Source organism: Amyelois transitella, chromosome 22 (assembly GCF_032362555.1).
Source record: "Amyelois transitella isolate CPQ chromosome 22, ilAmyTran1.1, whole genome shotgun sequence".
Lineage (NCBI taxonomy): Eukaryota > Metazoa > Arthropoda > Insecta > Lepidoptera > Pyralidae > Amyelois > Amyelois transitella.
The window spans coordinates 5859230-5877619 of NC_083525.1; the positions used below are offsets into that span (position 1 = coordinate 5859230).

General features: G+C 35.2%; 1 protein-coding gene across 2 annotated transcripts; it reads right to left on the bottom strand.

Annotated features, from left to right (window-relative positions):
• Positions 1-9483: 9483 nt before the first annotated feature.
• LOC106141470 (uncharacterized) lies at positions 9484-12682 on the bottom strand. 2 transcript variants are annotated; one of them, XM_060950783.1, is made up of 3 exons: positions 12190-12682; positions 10377-11905; positions 9484-10290 (listed from the first exon to the last, which is right to left on the bottom strand). In XM_060950783.1, exons 1-3 carry the CDS (start codon positions 12275-12277, stop codon positions 9685-9687), a joined length of 2223 nt encoding a protein of 740 aa, XP_060806766.1. In that variant the 5' UTR covers positions 12278-12682; the 3' UTR covers positions 9484-9684. The 2 variants fall into 2 exon arrangements, with proteins under 2 accessions (XP_060806766.1, XP_013198575.1); XM_013343121.2 differs by having other exon boundaries at positions 12160-12682.
• Positions 12683-18390: the final 5708 nt, after the last annotated feature.

Below are 18390 nucleotides of genomic sequence, written 5' to 3' on the forward strand. Positions count from 1 at the left end.
CCTTGGAAAACGTTGGATACATGTATGTAAACGATATGGGGGTTGCTAAAAAGCTTTTGATTATACCTATTTAATTTTTGGAATAGTCGTGTCTAAAGTAGAAAATCGTCTGCCCTTTTACAAAGTAAATTAAATCCAGGGAAATTCTAATGCAAAAGTATAGGTACTATGATATGGGAGAAAGAAAAGGAGTTCTTTTTTAAGAAATAACGTGTAGACAGAACCACATTGTAACACGCCACGTTGAGGTGATGGCTTGATATTGTGTCGTGTGGTTCTTGGCTATTTAGAATAGCACCACTCCAAACCTTTCCTATGGGTGACGTAAAAGACGACTAAGGGAATTGGAACACATTCATCTAGTGCAAGCTTCCATGTTGGTGTGGAAGCGAAGAAAAAACATAGTGTGTGTCAGCTGCATCTCTTCCCATCTTCCCATGCAGATTGTAAAGTCAATCACGGGATTGGCTAATAAACTTGGTATTCTTCATTTAGGCGTTGGGCTAGTAACCTGTCATTATTTGAATTCCAATTCCTTCATCAAGCTATACAGCTGAACGAACGTGGCCTTTAGGGCTTTTGGCTGTTGGCTCTTTTAACCACACGGCGAAATCTAATTAATGACTAGGCCATGTTGATACTACCGGTACTTGCTTTGGTTGTAAGGGAGAACGACGTAATTATATGTATGTAGGGGAAAAAGATTTAAGTGACAAAAGTTAGTGAAAGTTAAACAAATAATAACAATAAAATGTTTTAACTCTTCCATGATTTACATGCTTAACCCGTGCTGTTTCGAGCGTGCTATATAGTGCACACTGCATAGTAGAGTATTAAAATCTTCCCTATCTCTTTCCCATCCCATTCAACCCTAATGGTTAAACTCACAGTTGGAAAGAGAGGGAAGATAAGACATATTAAGCCTTATCAACGATCGTGAATTATCCTATTGGCCGGGTGATATGAATTCTATTTCATATTTTTTATTGTTGCTGATATTTTATCAGAATGAAAAATTACTGTAACGCAATATCTAATAATAAAATATACTCATAAAAATATCATTTTATTTAGAGTTTTGAAAGGATTGAGGCTATGTTACTGATTTTTAAAATATGTTGCATACAATTTTTCTTTTTTTCTCTTGTTCATACGAAAAATTCCACTGTTCAAAGCGTTCACAAGAAACGTGTTTTGAGAGATGATTATGGTTCGTATTTTTGAAAGTTCCTACTTGAAAATCTAAATAATACAATATATGTATATAATCAAGACTTTCTCCCCTAAGAAGAGAAACAAAGTATTAACTTAGGCTAGAGTTTTGAAACGTCTGTAAGGTCATATTCATTGATATTCAAATAGTTACAGGTTGCTAGCAATCGTCTTAACGTAAAATCAATTTTATTAACATATCCCTTTTTTATAATATATGTATAAGAGAAGCAGCTGGCACACATTATGTTTTTTAAGTTAGACTTAGGACTTGTTTTTTCATAGGCCAAGTAGAACCAAGAAAATAATCAGTCAACCATGAGAAATAAATAATTAATATAATCGAAAACTACAAAAAAAATTATTTATAGGCATATCTACATAAATTAAAAATATGAAAAAACATACATAAATATTACTTTCCTGAGTAAAAAATGTTGAAAGGATGTAATCCCGTCTTAACATACATACATACATTAAATCACGCCCCTTTCCCGGAGGGGTAGGCAGAGACTACATCTTTCCAGTTGCCACGATCTCTGCATACTTCCTTCGTTTCAACCACATCATCATCTTCATCCCGTCTTAACCACTGCTTACTTATAAGTATTAAAAGGAAATTTTGATCAAATTTATGTTTCTATTCCAGACGATAATTTTCCAGTTTGTAAGTATCTACACTACACACATCACGTTTTTATCCTCTACGGAAAAGGCAAAACCAAGAGTCGCGTGAGAGTCGAAGTAAAGCATATGTAGGAATTGAGATTCAGGGATAGCGACCGGTTGCACCATGTGATATGTCTAAAGACTTTCTTATTGTTGACTTTTTGCGTGAAAAAAAGACACAGACGTATATTCTACGTATACATACAATTGGCCCAGTAGAGTTTAGAGCGAATCACTTTATTTTTTTTCTTTTAAAAAGTCTTGTCATTGAACCAAGCCGTCGGCAAGAAAATGCGATGGCGTATAAAATTTCCTTTATACCGGTTTTTTTGTTCATGTGTGATTATAGTGATCATTCGGAGCTCATCGCCATTAAATTGAAAGCTAAGGATAATATGGAGATGTTGTCACCACAGCTTTAAAAAAAAGTTGTTCGATTGCGTTAAAAGTCACACGTTACCAATTTATTCAGTAAAATGTTTGTAACGCAATAAAATTTTACACCTTTTGCAGTGAAGGATATCGGTAAGACAGGCTTAAATTTTCAATTAATCAAATGTTATGAATGTGTATTTTTTATTTAATCGTTTAATTCAACTTTTCAAAGATTTCTTTTATGATTAATGTGATTTATTTCTTTATAAATCTCATACACACCCGATAAATAAATAAATATGTAAGTCAGGTACAAAGTAGTAAAGGTATTACTCGGTGCCAACGTTTTATGCAATTCGCACCGTATCTATTTTAAAAAGGAATAGGTATTATTTATTGTAGTATTTGTGCAGTAATTTGTAGAGTCGCCATTCGAGTGCAGTACGCAAGTATGTACCTACCTACTCTTCTAAACTAAGGTACAGTTATAAAATGTTGTTTGCTAAATAAACTCGTAATAACACTGGAATATAATTACAGAGGCGCAAATCAGTAAGTATTAATAAAATTATGTACTCCCCATCTGATAATCATTCAGATTTCTGTACTTCACTGATAATCAAAGATTATTAGGTTTAGATTTGAAATAAGAAATATTTTTTTATTTGTGTAAAAATACTTTTAGTACCAGTACTTAAATAGATATATTAAGCTTTATTGCAAATGTAAAAAAAAATACCTAGTATTAATCTGTAAAAATAATAGTTAGGTACATATTTTATCTACCCTATATATATTTCAATAAATTTTTTTTCTTCAATTTCCAGTTCAAGAAATAGGTATGTATGTTCTTTTAAGTTCTTAATGACGGCCTTCGCGGCGCAGCGGCAGTACGCTTGTCTGTGAGACCGGAGGTCCCGGGTTCGAATCCCGGCCAGGGCATGATGAGAAAAGAACTTTTTCTGATTGGCCTGGGTCTTGGATGTTTATCTATATAAGTATTTATTATAAAATATAGTGCCGTTGAGTTAGTATCTCGTAACACAAGTTTCGAACTTACTTCGAGGCTAACTCGATCAGTGTAATTTGTCCCGTATATATTTATATTTATATTATCGAATGTAGGTATAATGAGTATTAAAATAAATTATTTATTTACAGAGCAAGAAGATCCTAATGGTAAAGTTTTTTAAATTATTAACTTTGGGGGTCCAGTTTTGATAATTTTAATGATGAGAGCCAATTAGCTTAAACACGTTCGGATGGGGTGTCCCGTGGCTGACCCTTAATAAACTGGTATGAAGATATAGATGTATGACCATGCCATCTCCGCCGCGTTCAAGTATGGGTAGATCGAAGAAATTATACGCGTAGCTAAACGGTGTGAAGGATGACAGCGAACCAGCTTTTTAACACTGGGGATGCCTAACAGTGGGCTTGACTGGCCTGAATAAGGTGTAGAGGATGCAACCAGGAATACATGAACTAATTAGGTAGGAGAAATAAAAGTGTAAATGGGGAGAGTAAAAAAGACTGTGAAATTAATCAATAGAGAATGAGTTTTTATTAATAAGTAAAATATTTTAAACTCTTTACAGTTCTGTCATCGGGTCATGAAATGGGTGCGTTGGTTTTATTACAATTTCTATTAATCATGTATTATTTTAAACACACACATCGACATGACTAAACAATTATAACAACGCAGATATAAAAGGGTGCCTTAGGACTCCGAGCGAACCAAGACAGATTCCAATTTAAAAATTGGCGCGAGCGTGCGTCTCCGTAGACCATGACAGATTCGGAGTTCGGATACAATTTTTAAACCATAAAAACGCTCTTGGTATTTAAATATGTTGTAAATGGTTGAATAAAAATTTGTCCTTTAGCAAAACATTTACATTATGTAGTCTGAACAAATAATACATAGAGGTCGCTAACATTTTATTAAGTCGATGAAACAAAAGAACTAGGCAAGGCGATTGAAAAAGACGTCTCTCTGTCTACAGGGAAACGGGTGTGATTTCATTTATTTATGTAATTTATTTAAAGAAATATATTTATGTACGTCTAAATAGACGTAAATAAATATTAGCACGAAATGTTTTTGTGGTTGCCTGGAATAGAGTGAATAATGCGATAAGGCCGCCTTTTACTTATGTAAAAGTTTAGGATAAATTTATTATTTCAACTTTATGTGCAATAAATAATATTCTATTTATCTATCTATCTTTTTTTTTCATTGCTTAAAAACGGAGATTTGACTGTAATTTATTTCAGATATGGGTGATTTTGCTTTAATACTGAAATGCGTGGGAAAATGCTTGAAAAATACTGATAAAGGGGATGCTCTGATACAAGAAGGTCAGTATTATTTTAATTACTTATTATTATTCGCTTTACTAGCGTTATGAAATTCAGTTGTCGCGTTCTTGTGGGAATTTCGGACAATGCTCATAATTGCTTCTATAGATTCCCTTAGAAACGAACGGGCATTTAGCGTCACTCAGGACTATTAAAACCTGAGCATATATTGTTTGATTCACCTCCAATATATCATGTAGTTGGAGTCTTTGCTTAACTTCTCGCCGTTTGTTTCACCTATGTTTATTAAATAACGATTATTGTTATTTGCAGGTTCAAAGTGTGGTAGGTGCAATAAGTAACTTACTTTTATTTTTTGAATAATTATATAAAAAGAAAAACAATATTTCATTTGTTATTTTTTTTCACAGAAAAGAAGTTAACAATTAAAAGTGAGTTTTATCGTTTTTATTTTTGCCGAAATGTTTTAAGCATATAAACACATTTTCCATAACACATCCACGTGCAACGTTAACTGGAATAGACGTTGGAAAAGATGGAAAACATTGATGGAAACATGAAAAAAATTACATTCCAGTTGATGATCAAGTAGTAAATGCAAATATGTAGGTAATGTCACTTTACGTCACTATACATTGCCTGTAATATTTAAAGGGTTCCCTCGATTTCTTTATGTTCTTTTATATGTTCTTTGGTATGGAATCACCCAAAAATTTTAAAAATGCTACTTAACAATAAAAACCCTCAAAATGAGATTATCATTCTGATAGAGATTATCGTTGGCCGAGTAATCCCATTACAAATATTACATTATTAGTTTGTTACATTTACATTACATTCGAATTGAAAGAAACGAATTAATTTAAACTACATATACTTAGGTATGAACTCAAAATATATATTATATTTTTTCAAAGTTAAAAAAAATATTGTTTTTTTTTCAGAGTTATCATGGTGGAGAACCATTTTAGAAACTGTTAAAAATGCAATTTTCCCAGGTATGACACAATATTAACAAAACTTTCTGGTCTTATGTTATAAAGAGAAAAGATTTGTATTTTATTTGCTACGATTGTACTGAAAAACTTTTCTGTCCCTTCATCTCTTTTCTCTGTTAATTTTTTTAATTCTTGGTGTGTTTTATCGGTTACTTTTTGCTTCATTTGATCAAAATTTTTATTCTTGCTCTTCAAGTCGTCTACATGTCATTCATGTTCATGTGTGATTTCTACTACTGGACCGATTTTGTCGAAAATCAGCATAGACATTCAATAACATATGGAATATTAGTTTGAATATTAACCGATGTTCTTACGGTAAGGGAAAATATCGTGAGGAAACCTGCACATTCAGGCAACTGGATGTGTAACTATGATCAATCCAGTACCGGGGTAGGTTTCTCTTCAAAGGTTGCGAAGGTCAGACGGGAGGCGCTTCGTGTAAAAACCCGACTCACTTCATCCAGGATCCATGGTCCATACCCCGGGCTCCTCTCCAGAGTGGTGAGGATGCAATCGGGACTATAGACAGAAAGAAGATTAAATAGGATATGCTACATTTTATTGAAATTTACATAAGAGTAAAGCCCTGCGCAAAAGCGCAGTGTAGGTAATCAAAATAATTGTATAATACTATACTTTCTTACGATTACATGCTTTGTCTACTCAACAGACTTCTTAAAATGACAGCCTAATAGGAGTCTCCAAAAAGGCTTTCATGGCATTAATTCAAAGAACTGTTTCCCATGAGTATTATTATTAGAGGGAAAGGTCGGAATGGGAAGATCTAGACGAACGTATCTTGATCAAATTAAGGACGTACTGGTAAAGGGTCAGGTCAAAAGTACCCGAAACCGCCGAGCTTGCATGAAGAGAGTTATGAATGTGGATGAAGGGAAGGAAGTATGCAGAGATCATGGCAAGTGGAAAGAGGTAGTCTCTGCCTACCCCTCCGGCGTGATTTTATGTATGTATGTATGTATTATTATTAGTTCTACACTTTAGAATATGACCACTCTATATCTTTCCCACAGACCTGCACATGCACACCTACACCTGCCACTATTTCCCATTTGAACCATAAAGCTTATTGTGGCCTTTCAGAATTGTTCAAGTAGTAAGATGTCTATCCCGCAATGGATATAGACATGATTATATTATACGTATGTTACCTATTATCTCCTTTTACCTATTCGGAAATTTAAAATGGCTAAAATAATTATGGATAATCGAATATAAAAATCTTAAAAGGAATACATATTACGAACCCAGTATTTTTCTGACTTGACAATATTTGTACTTCTTGGCACCAGCAACAAAATGACTCATTAGAAATAAGCATTATACAATTTTTATGAAACAGGAAATAATATATATTTTGGCAGGTTCAAAAACAACAGCAGAAATAACAGTAATGACTTCGACGACAACATTTACAGAAATTCCATATGAAGCAATAGAAACTGAAGAAATAACTGGTAAACAATTTTTTAGAAATCAGGACTGGGCGGTTTGTATAAGACAGGGTTTTCAAAATTACCGTTAATTTAAATAGAGTCTTAGTTTAAATAAATATATGAATTTATTGTGAAAAGAAAAACCGAAAAAAAACCTTCTTCATCAACAACTTGTAAGGTGAACTTAAAAAGGATATTTTTCAAATTTATTTGTTGGCAAATAGTATCAGATTTTTATAATCAAATTTTACATTTTGTTATAGATGTGCCCATAACAGAACCACCCATAACAGAACCACCCACTACAGAACCGCCCACAACAGAACAACCAGAAGAAACAACATGTGGTAAGCCAGAGCTAAAATAAATATTTTACTTCGTTTAATGAAATAATGTGGTTAGATAACAATTTGTTGACCCCAATTTTGTTGCAGATAATAAATCTTCCAAATGCCCACGGCAAACAAGAACTGGTAAGGGTGAATAATGTGTATATTTTGACCCTATTTGGATTATGGTTTAAACAGTTTGGAAACCTGGAATTACCTACATAATCTTTTTATACGATCTGCTAAAACTTGGGATTCTCATCCGCGCCTCGTTTCCTCGATATCTGCAACTTGGAAATTTTTCAAGGCAAATATGAATTTTATTTGAGATTAGGTTTTATTTGAGATTGCGTGTACTACCTTAGACCTTATTTTTCTGACCATTATGCAGAATAAGGCCAAACGTATTCAAATTTCTATTGAAATAAAATTGTATGTGATTTTTTTAACCAATTCTCGTCAATTTTTTTTGTTGCAGTTAGATCAACACGGCGGCCAATAACAAGGCCAGCAAGGCCAACAAGGCCAACAAGGCCAACAAGGCCAACAAGGCCAACAAGGCCGACAAGACCGCCAAGAATGAATCCAAGGAAGCCAAAAAAACCAATGCCTCAAAGACCAACATTAAGACCTAAACCAGGTGAGGATGAACTTGCAAACTACAAAATGACCTCGGCTTTAAATTTGGGAAAGCGGAATTAAGTTTAATTTTAACACACAGAAAAATTTTAACACAAGGTAATGACCTTATTTTTCGATTAATGCCGTTTGTCAACGCCATCTTCGGACTTAGGTTTGTCACTTATATCCGATTAATATCTCTCTCGCAGGAAAAGAGTGACAATTCATTTGCGGAAAATTTATTATTCTTTATTAGTTCAAAAGAATAGCGTCTGTGCGTTTTTAGTGTTATGTCAAATGAGTGTATACCAAAGGGCTTCAAATGATATTCATATAGAGAATAATAATTATGTACTTAAAAAATTCTGTATTAAAAGAGGTTAACCAAACTTTAAAGAGGAAACTGACTGACTGTAAAAATCTTTTGTAAAAAAGATAAATCAACCGAAATAACGTATTTTATTACAGGTGGACCAACTAGCCCAGCAATAACAACTGGTAACTTTTCATAAGACTCCCTTTTAGATTCAATTAAGTTTTCACACAGTCGTTTAAAAAAATTTAACAAGTTGTTTTCAACTTTTAATTAGCCCGCACGTAGATTTATGAATGTGAATATAGGAGAGTCAGAATGATGTAGTATCTGTTTACACCTTCGAGAAAATTGGCTTCATGCATATATTATGTACAATTCAATATTTTAAGGTATTAAAGGTACCTACTTAGTGGATAGATTTGTAATATTTTATTGTAGTAAGAAGATATGTCAGAATTTGAACTTCCTAAAATAAAATTATATTTTGTTACAGATGAATTTACATCAAAATCTACCAGAGTTTCTTATCCACCACCAAAAGGCATTGGTACTACGTTACGTAGTTTTACTGTTACAGTTTTATATGTTACACACGCTAATATACACACACACACACACTTTTCACGTATTATCCCTTACAGAAGACCAGTCGGTCATCTTATGGTGGCGTATGGATTGAATAATATACATATGTATATGCAACAACACCAATAGCCCTCCATGACCTTGCTGGGAAAATTCTTCCTTCTGTCTATTCCAACTTTCTCTATTCTACATACATATATAGACATGTCTATATCCTTTGCGGGGTAGACAGAGCTAATAGTCTTAAATTTAAGGCCACGTTCAGCTGTGTGGCTTTATGATACAATTGAGATTCAATTAGTGATAGGTTTCCAGCCAATCGCCCACAAGAGTAATACCAAGCCCATCCATTACTCGCCTTTCACGATATCCATGGAAAAGATATGGAGTAGTTCTATTCTAAAGTGTCGGAAAACACACGACACAGTATCACTTTCTAGGCCAACGCAATCCAGTTTTTAGGTTTTTGTACTGTAGGGGGTTGTCCATTAATCATGTGATCTTTTTTTACCCTTTTTTTAACCCCCCCTCCCCCATTGGTGATACGTAGTGAGGTTTAAGACCACCCCCCCCCTCCCCCTTCTCAACATCACGTGTATTTTAGTACCTACAAAAATCTTAAAATTTTCTGAATATTATCTTAATTTAAATACAGGTACAAACTATAATCTTATTTTATTCTGAAATTAAGGACCATAATAAAAATGTCTACACCAGGTTGCAAGTTTTTTTTTTATTGCCATAACAATAATAGAAATGAAGAGTGTAATCATTGGAAAAACATGTTATGAGTATGTTTAATGTATATTGTCCTCGGACCATGGATTAGCAAGACATTCTTCAACACTAACAACTGGATAAGCATCTTGCAGGTCAGTTGTTGGTACTGTGCTTTGTTGAAAATCAACATCGGTTTCATCAAGCCACTCGGTGTCATCATTTTCGCGCACAACGCACAGAATTTCTTTCGATCTGCCGATTGATCGTCGCGTGAGGATGCGTGAAGGACGAACATTGTGCATCTCTACGCTATTACTGCTGCTCGGATTAGGTTGCTTGTGACATGAATTTACATGTTCCTTAACTTTCTTCTTTGTACAGAAGTACAATCCACACCACTGGCACGTCCTTTCCAAAAGTTGCCGACGATCCTTTTGCAGACTAGGGCAATACAGGTCATACGGCAATTTGTTAAAGCCATCATGCGTTGGGGTGATTCCAAGAGACCGACGCAGAAGAAATGTAGCAAACGTCTTGCCATCATGCTCTTGAGGCTTCGGAATATATAGACCACTAGACGACTGCAAAATTGGGTAAGGAGGAATAACGAAGCGTTCAGGAAGAATAGATCGAAGAGAACTCCGCAAATCTCCACAGCAAGCGCGGTCATCACACTTTACCACCTGGTAATGATATTAAGATATCTTAATCATATTAGATAAGAAAAGTAAATGATAAAATAATAATAAATGAGATTTTACTAATGTACCTGAAGCAAATACTGGCTCTCTCGCACATGCTCGCTGTACCACTGCAGAGAAGGCAAGTCTGGAACAAAGCTTTCAGCAGTGTCATCGGGCTTAAGGTACTCTGCTACGACGTCATGGCCGTCGATAACCATATTATTCCATACTTCTGCGAGAACTTCTCCAGCCTTCTGAAAGTTCATTTTTTCGAGATCATGATCCTTTGTTCTCCCTTGTTCATCCAAATGAGTTCCATAAGAATCATGCGGAAGTATGAGTCCAGATAATTCCCGGCTTAAAGGCGCCATTCTTCTCTCAACACGGTTGAATGCGCTTCTGCCGGGTGCATTCGTAAAAATGAATATTGCATCTAAATCATGCTTGACAAAGTGGTGTATGGCATGGGAAATAACCTTTGGATATCTCGGGTTTTCATCGGGTCCTCCATCAGATGAAATCAGAACAACTGGTTTCAGGCGTCCTTCTTCATCCCGCATAATTTCCTTGAAATTGTTGAGTGTAGCAAGCTTATTGAAGTCCACAGCATGAGTGGAAGCTGTCGAAGAGGAATGTTTGCCACTTCTAATCGCCACGTATGTTGGCCCTGAATAAGTAATTGCTTCAGCACGGCCCATGTCATTTCCTTTTATGATGCACCCAGCATATACACTAGGGATCAATTTGTGCCTTGTAGCAATCACCCAATCATGATCAGGCAATGAGACACGATATTCGACATGCATCAGGAGAGGAGCTTGTTTATTTGCCGCTGTCAAACCTATAGGTACCCGGGCTTTATCGTCTTGAGACAAAAAAAACACTTGTTTTGGCCCGAGAATAGATGCCAGCGTTTCCAAGGATCTTATTGTGGCGACACAAAAATGTTGATCGACATGAGCCTTGTGGTGATCTGCCTCAGGGCGACTCAATTTGACAGGCACAGTGACTACATGCCTTTTACCCTCCAAGGTGGTATAATTTCTAGGGAGCAATCGAAGATACGTGCCACTCTTCGAAATTTGAAATCCGTGCTCCTTTAGCTTTTCATGGAGGTCAGTAAGTGTTCGGCAACTGCGAACAATTTCTGAGCGACGCCGTTCCTCCGCAGAAGCACCAAACATAGCCAAATCGACTATAGTTTTTAGCAATTGCGGTTGTTGCTCTTCTAGGCGTGGGCGACCTGGGGCAGAACGCGCCTTAAGAAGATCAGCTACAATCGGACTCTGATTGCAAGCAAGTTTAATCTTTGATTTTATTGATAATCTATGTGACTGGGAGTGACGCATATGTTGTTCCTTCTTCCGTAGTTCTTTTGTGCATTTATCAATTTCTCGGCGCAGTTTCGTCACATCACGTGTCTCATTTTCGCCCAGAAAATCCCTACGACGAACAGCTAAGTCCAATTCCATTTGAAGAAGAGAAATCTGATTCTTCAACTTATCCTGTGCAGGAGTAGCACGTACAGGCTGCAGTATAGAGCTGCTTGTACTTGGTGTATCGGGTGAATTCTCGTTGCTACAATCCAAATCTTCACCTTTACGTTTCCGAGCACCTGGAATGACCGACATTTAAACAACAAGAAAACATTGAAATTCTTAATTAGAATTATAATAATACTAGCTTTTCGCCCGCGACTTCGTTCGCGTAGACTTCAGGTTATATCACGCTTGGAAAAATTTCGCGCATTAAAATTTTGACGTCGAAAGCGTACCAGACAGACAGACTTTCGCATTTATAAGATTAGTAGGAATAAATAATTGGCTGCTTAAATAATTACTGATATTGCGAATTTGGTATGTTTATTACCTGTTGAGGTGCTTTTAGTAGTGACATTACCTTCGTCAGTAATTTCGGTACCGATCGGTAAGACGCATATCGCAGGCGTAGGAAGTTTTACAGGTAGATTTGGCTCATTGGATGTCATTGGCAAAACAGAATTATTTTCGCTGGCATTCTGAAAATTAATAATTTAATTAATATCGTGAAAGTAAAGATAATATCGTGCAAACAAATTAACCATGTCCAGTAATGTTATTTTTTCTTTTATTAAAATAAGAGTTCGAAACGGCACACAAACCATGCACAATCCTCGCATTTTCACTAGAATAATGTGTATATAATTATATGTAGGTATGATCCATAAATAGTTGTAAGTTTTCACAAAGCGACAAGATATTAGTATATAAACAGGCGCAAAATGTGTAACAATAGTAACATAACCTTCACCTTATAACCACCACCGCGACTTACGGTTTATTTTGTTTTTTTACGTTAGATAAACCCATGCCTCATAGACATGGTTCTCAGCTCAATACACCTACTTCTTTAGAGTTCAGCGATCGGTGATATGTAGGCATATGGACCACGTGATGTTTATTCAGCATTTTTTATGGAATGACATTCCTGTGCGCCAATGACTAGCTAAAACTATTAAAAATCTAGAAATTTTTTGAATAACTTTTTTATAATGTAAAAATAAAAAAAAATCTTTTGGATTTAAGTAATACTTAAAGTACGCTATACATATTTTATCTATATTTTTTCCTTAAATTACCTATCAAAAATGTTGGAAGACTTAACAATAACATTTATATTACAAATCCATACTAATATTATGAATGTGAAAGTCTGTCTGTCTGTCCGTTCTTCACGGCTAAACCGCTGGACCGATTTTTATGAAATTTGGTATGGAAATAGTTTGATACCCGGGGTCAAACATAGGCTACTTTTTTTTTCAAAAATGAAAGTTACTATGAAAAAAGTCGCGGGTGAAGCCGCGGGGCAACAGCTAGTAAACTATAGATGAAGTCGTATTTATTAGGACAACGCCCTTAAACAGACAAATACTAGTTTAATAGCTTACCTTTTTAGAATTAGAGCAATAATAGAGAATATTGGAAGACTTCTTTGCTTGGTGCTTTCGGCGGTAATCTGCTAGAAGATCATTCGCCCACTTCACAAATTCTTGTTTTGTAGAATATTTTTGTTTTGCATTAGCCCACATCTCATTAAATTCTTTCTGAGCAATACTAGGTTTTTTTCCTTTCTTATACTCGGCGAAAAGGTCTTTATACAGATCACCTACTTTAAACATTGTTTTAATGAAAAACGGTAACGGTTTACGCATGTATTCGGCGCCAAAACAAGAGAATAACTGGCGGCCGGCGGCGGCGCGGCGCATGCGCGTGAGGCCTCCGTTCTTTGCCTGGCAACGGCGAGTCAAGACCGCGCCGTGCCGCTTAATATTTGTTTAAAAATCGCGCGTTTGACGAAAAAATAAATACACGAGATATTTTACTACTACCCCCCACCCCCCTTGTGATATTTTCGTGATTTTTATCAAACCCCTCCCCCCCCTTTGAAGCCTCACGTGATTAATGGACAACCCCTAGGTACTTAATATCATCAACTCATCCAGCAGTTGGATGTCCTACGCTTAGTTGAATCTCTATCAGAATTACCTTTTCGCTGAAAGACAAACACTTTTATTTATTAAAATTATATATTAAAATTACCTTAAAAAGACATGAAAGCAAGATTCCTAGATATCCACAAGACAATTCAGCTACATGACATAAAATCAGATAGCCTTCTCAGCAGAAAGTCAACTAAGCTTCGTTTACTATTCCTTGGATACCATTTCGGTGGCAAAAAAGATAGCAGGCACAAATCTTGTCTCTAATAATTAACTATTATCAGTACGTCTACTTACCTACAAACTTTGAAAAACCATACATATATCGTTTCCCCTTTCTAGTTCTGCCTATATTTTGATTCCGACGCAGATTTAAAAATATTACTTGAGATTTCGGGTACCTAGTTAATATCTATCTTAATTGCCGTACTCGTACGTGCCGTACGTAAACGACTCTATGTCGTGATAAAAAGTAGAATTATTAATATTTCAGATTCCACCGAAGCACCATCATATACAGAAAGCTCAACAAATGGTAAGAAAATCAATCAATAATTTACGTAAAGCTCTGTGGGACGTACAGACAATTCGAAGAATTCATTAATATTGTCATTATTATTGTGCCGTGTGGTTCCCGGCAGAAAAGAAAATGATCACTCCATTTCATTTCAATGGATGTCGAAAAAGCGACTAAAGGATAGGCTAAGAAATTTGGAATTCTTGTAGGCCATACATAGGCTAGCAACCTGTCACTATTTGAATCTCAATTCCATTATAAAGCCATCAACTGAACGTGGCCTTTTGTTATTATTCATTATTAAATTGTTATTTTTTCAGATGATTTTGAAACACCACCCAATACTGAACAGTCACCAATTGGTAAGAAAATGTGTTATACATCCGCAGATTCACCCGCGAGAATTGAGCGCCACCTAAAAAATATAGGGTTCTTTTTAAAAATCCCGCGGGAACTTTAGTTTTTACCGGGATACAAGAAATATTTCCTTCTTCGTAATCCACATTATATGGTGTGTTTGTTTAGTGGTTTTACTGTGAAGAGGTTACAAACAAACAAACACACTATCGCGGTAATAATACTCGTATTAGTATAGATGTACCTACTCGAGTAAAATACCGTAATTTATTGTACGGTGTGGGCCGTACAATAAATTACGGTATATATACACGAAATTAATTGATTTTCTACCATTTTGGTTAGAAGATACTGAGAACATTTTTAAACTTTCTAAGTTCTTTTGGCATCAAAATTTAAACAAAAAGTAGGAAGCAATGAAAATAATTGCGAAGTATGCCTATTTTGGCACTGAAAGCGCAAGTAAAGTATAAAAAAAATCTCAACGTCTATGAACGTATAATTATTCTCGACATAGGTATTTGTTGTCCGTAATTAAGGAAATCAATTCCTTTATTATTTCAGATGATTATGCTGAAACAACATTAAATACTGAACAGCCAACAATAGGTAAGTTATAGCTAGGTTTTATACCAGAAAGCGCTGAAATAACCGACATAACAAACATGTTATCTGAAGTTTAAACTAATATTTTCTATGTAAGACCTATGTATAAATTCCCGACATAAATATTTGTTATCTGTTAATAAGGAAATCAAATCGTAATTATTTCAGATGATTATGTTGAAACACCATCATATCCTGAACAGCCACCGATTGGTAAGAAAATGTACTCCGTCCGCTAAAAAATATACGAATTTTATTCTAAGGCTCATACCTAAGCAGGCACTGATACGACGGGTTACTTTGATTTGCATAAAATTTGGTTGATACCCAGGAAATTTTATACTTATCAATTTCGATTATATATTGCTGTAGATGTACAGTTGCATACAAAACGAAAGACAACACTGTAAGTACAGTGTTGTCTTATATATATTTTGTTTACCTTTAATTTCAGTACTTTATGGGATGGACCATAGTTTCCAATTATTTGCAAATGGTCCTTTTAAATTCGTTTCAGATAATACGCGTGATATACCTCCAGACATAAATACGCAGCCACCATCAATCGGTAATGACTATTATCTTACTTTTTAATTTACTAATATTATTAAGTAAATACAAAAGATTGTGAGTATGAAAAAAAAATTCTATTCAGAAAACAAAATGTTATTATTTGGATGATTCTTTGCTGAGAATTCAAGCTATACTTTATTAAATAGCAAGTTATATCATATTAACATACCATTACGTCTTTATCCCTTAGTGGGTAAACAGAGCCAACAGTTGAGTATAATGGGTTTAATAATGAAATGAGATTCAAAGGATTAGTCCATCGTCTTCTTAGACGATGGACTAATCCTTTGAATCTCATTACTCTTTACTCTTGTAAAGACCAAAGAAAAAGATACAATCTGCGAAAAAACAGAGTTTTTTTTTCGCCATACCAGCATGAAAGCTAGACTATAGATATTATAATATGAGATAGTTGTAGACTTTTCCGGCGAAAGAGAAATTTAAGTACATATTAAACATAAAGATATCAGCTAAGTTGAGCTACTCAAGAACGTCGACAAGGCATATTATGTCTTGTTTTCTTAGTTTAAATGGAGGGATAATTAGTCAATCATTAATTTGTCTTATTTTTATCGAATGGATGACAAGGATGTTTATCGGAAAAAATGTTTTATTGCAGGGACCACGAAAAAGAGAGGTTTGACAAAAGGTAACAATTTAAAGCTTATAATTTTTTTATTCCGACTGCACTTGTGAATCGACCAAACTTCGTCTTGTAAGATATGGAAGTATTAGCATTTTTATAAGTGACACCGATATACTTGCGCTGAATTCGTACTCCGTACGACCTAGGTCGTACCGACTCGGACAGACTTTGATCAAATAAAACCAGTTCAGCATGCGGCCGACTGTTGGCGGCCAGCGACTGATTGTTAATGTTGCCAGTCGTAAGATTTAAAGGCCTTCACACACCTGGCTAAACAAGTATTTCATCGCAAACTTAAACTTATTAGACTGTGCAAATTTTAACAAAATCTAGATAAACCTAAAGATTTTGACGCCCAACTAATTAAAAAAATTTATTGACACATTTTTATCTTTATTAAAATCAGATCTGTGATCGAGTGTCCCTTTTAGTGTGTGCCTATGATCACGCACTATGCATGACTTGGAAAGCTTTATTTGTGCAAAATACCGACTCACTTAATCATTGCCTTTGCCATTTCAGATGATAAAATTGGTAAGTTGAATGGCAGAACTACACTTTTTATCTCCCCTACTCAAATTTTGGTCTATCATACCATTAGAAATCGGATAGTCTTACATTAATCCGAATTTTTCGGAGTATTTTCATATTTCAGGAGTTGTAAACGGCTGTGGTCCAGGGCACATCCTCACCTCACTGGAAATGGGTTGATGAGTCAAGTTTTTAACACTAAGTGACTCTCCTTTGACTTCTACGCCATTTGCAGGGGAAGCTAACTCATATAGCATCATGGTATAAGCTGAAAAATGTGCATTTTCGCCTTTAACGACATTCAAGGGAAAGAAAGAGTAGTGGTTCTTTTCTAAATAGGAGGGAATTACACTCACGGAACTTAAATTGCTAAATTTTTGTCTTTTTAGTATACCTATTTTTCTATATTATCTGTTTGTTAATTTCTTAAGGTTGACTTGTTGAGAATGCTATCGTATGCTATATATATCTTCTATTGTCACTTTTTTCCCAATAATTTTATATGAATAATTTGATCTTGTGTTTAAGGGTGCAGCTTATATGACGCGGGAAGAATAATAGAAAATGTCGGAATATTAATTCAAAAAGCAGTAAAAGGTTTCAGGAATTCAAAGCTCACCAAACTTAGTTCTGTTGATGTAAATGTAAAAGTAATACAGAAATTGGTAGTTGAAGGTAACTATTTGTGATAAATGGAAAAATCTTTAGTACATTGTTAATCCAAATCAGCTCGCCAGAACACAAACATACATTCTATGCGAATGGGCGTATGTCTAAGGGCGCGTGCAGCGTGCCGGTGACTTCGTCCAACCGAGGTCTGACCGACTCGGACAGGCTGGATCAAACGTGTGTAGTTAAACGGCGCAGTGCAGCGTGCCACAGACCGACGACTAGTTTTTTAATATGAAACAGGACAGCGATAGTTTTCCGCGCGAAACGGTGTCCCACGTGCCATGTTACGTAAGCTGGACAACCATTTCAAACTGCTATGTATGGCAAAGACAACTGACTTTTAGTAATTCATATCTATACTAATATTATAAAGCTGAAGAGTTTGTTTGTTCGTTTGTTTGAACGCGCTAATCTCAGGAACTACTGGTTAGAATTGAAAAAATCTTTTTGTGTTGAATAAACCATTTATCGAGGAAGGCTTAAGGCTATATAACATCACGCTGCAACTATAAGGAGCGAATAAATAATGGAAAATGTGAAAAAAAAAACCGGGAAAATTATTAATTTCAATGATGCCCAAAACAACTATTTCACGCGGACGAAGTCGCGGACACAGCTAGTTCATTATATTATTATAGTGAAAAGATATGTCTGTATTCCGGATTTTTATGATATTTGACATTAGCGATCGACAAAACCTTAGAATGAATAACAATATCC

What these genes read in the sequence shown, in the direction of transcription:
- LOC106141470 (XM_013343121.2), bottom strand. Translation starts at nt 12,277, where the DNA reads ATGACATCCAATGAGCCAAATCTACCTGTAAAACTTCCTACGCCTGCG. An exon ending in TACTAAAAGCACCTCAACAG is followed by an intron (nt 11,906 to 12,159) that starts GTAATAAACATA and finishes CGGTCATTCCAG; the next exon opens with GTGCTCGGAAACGTAAAGGT. An exon ending in AGAGCCAGTATTTGCTTCAG is followed by an intron (nt 10,291 to 10,376) that starts GTACATTAGTAA and finishes TATCATTACCAG; the next exon opens with GTGGTAAAGTGTGATGACCG.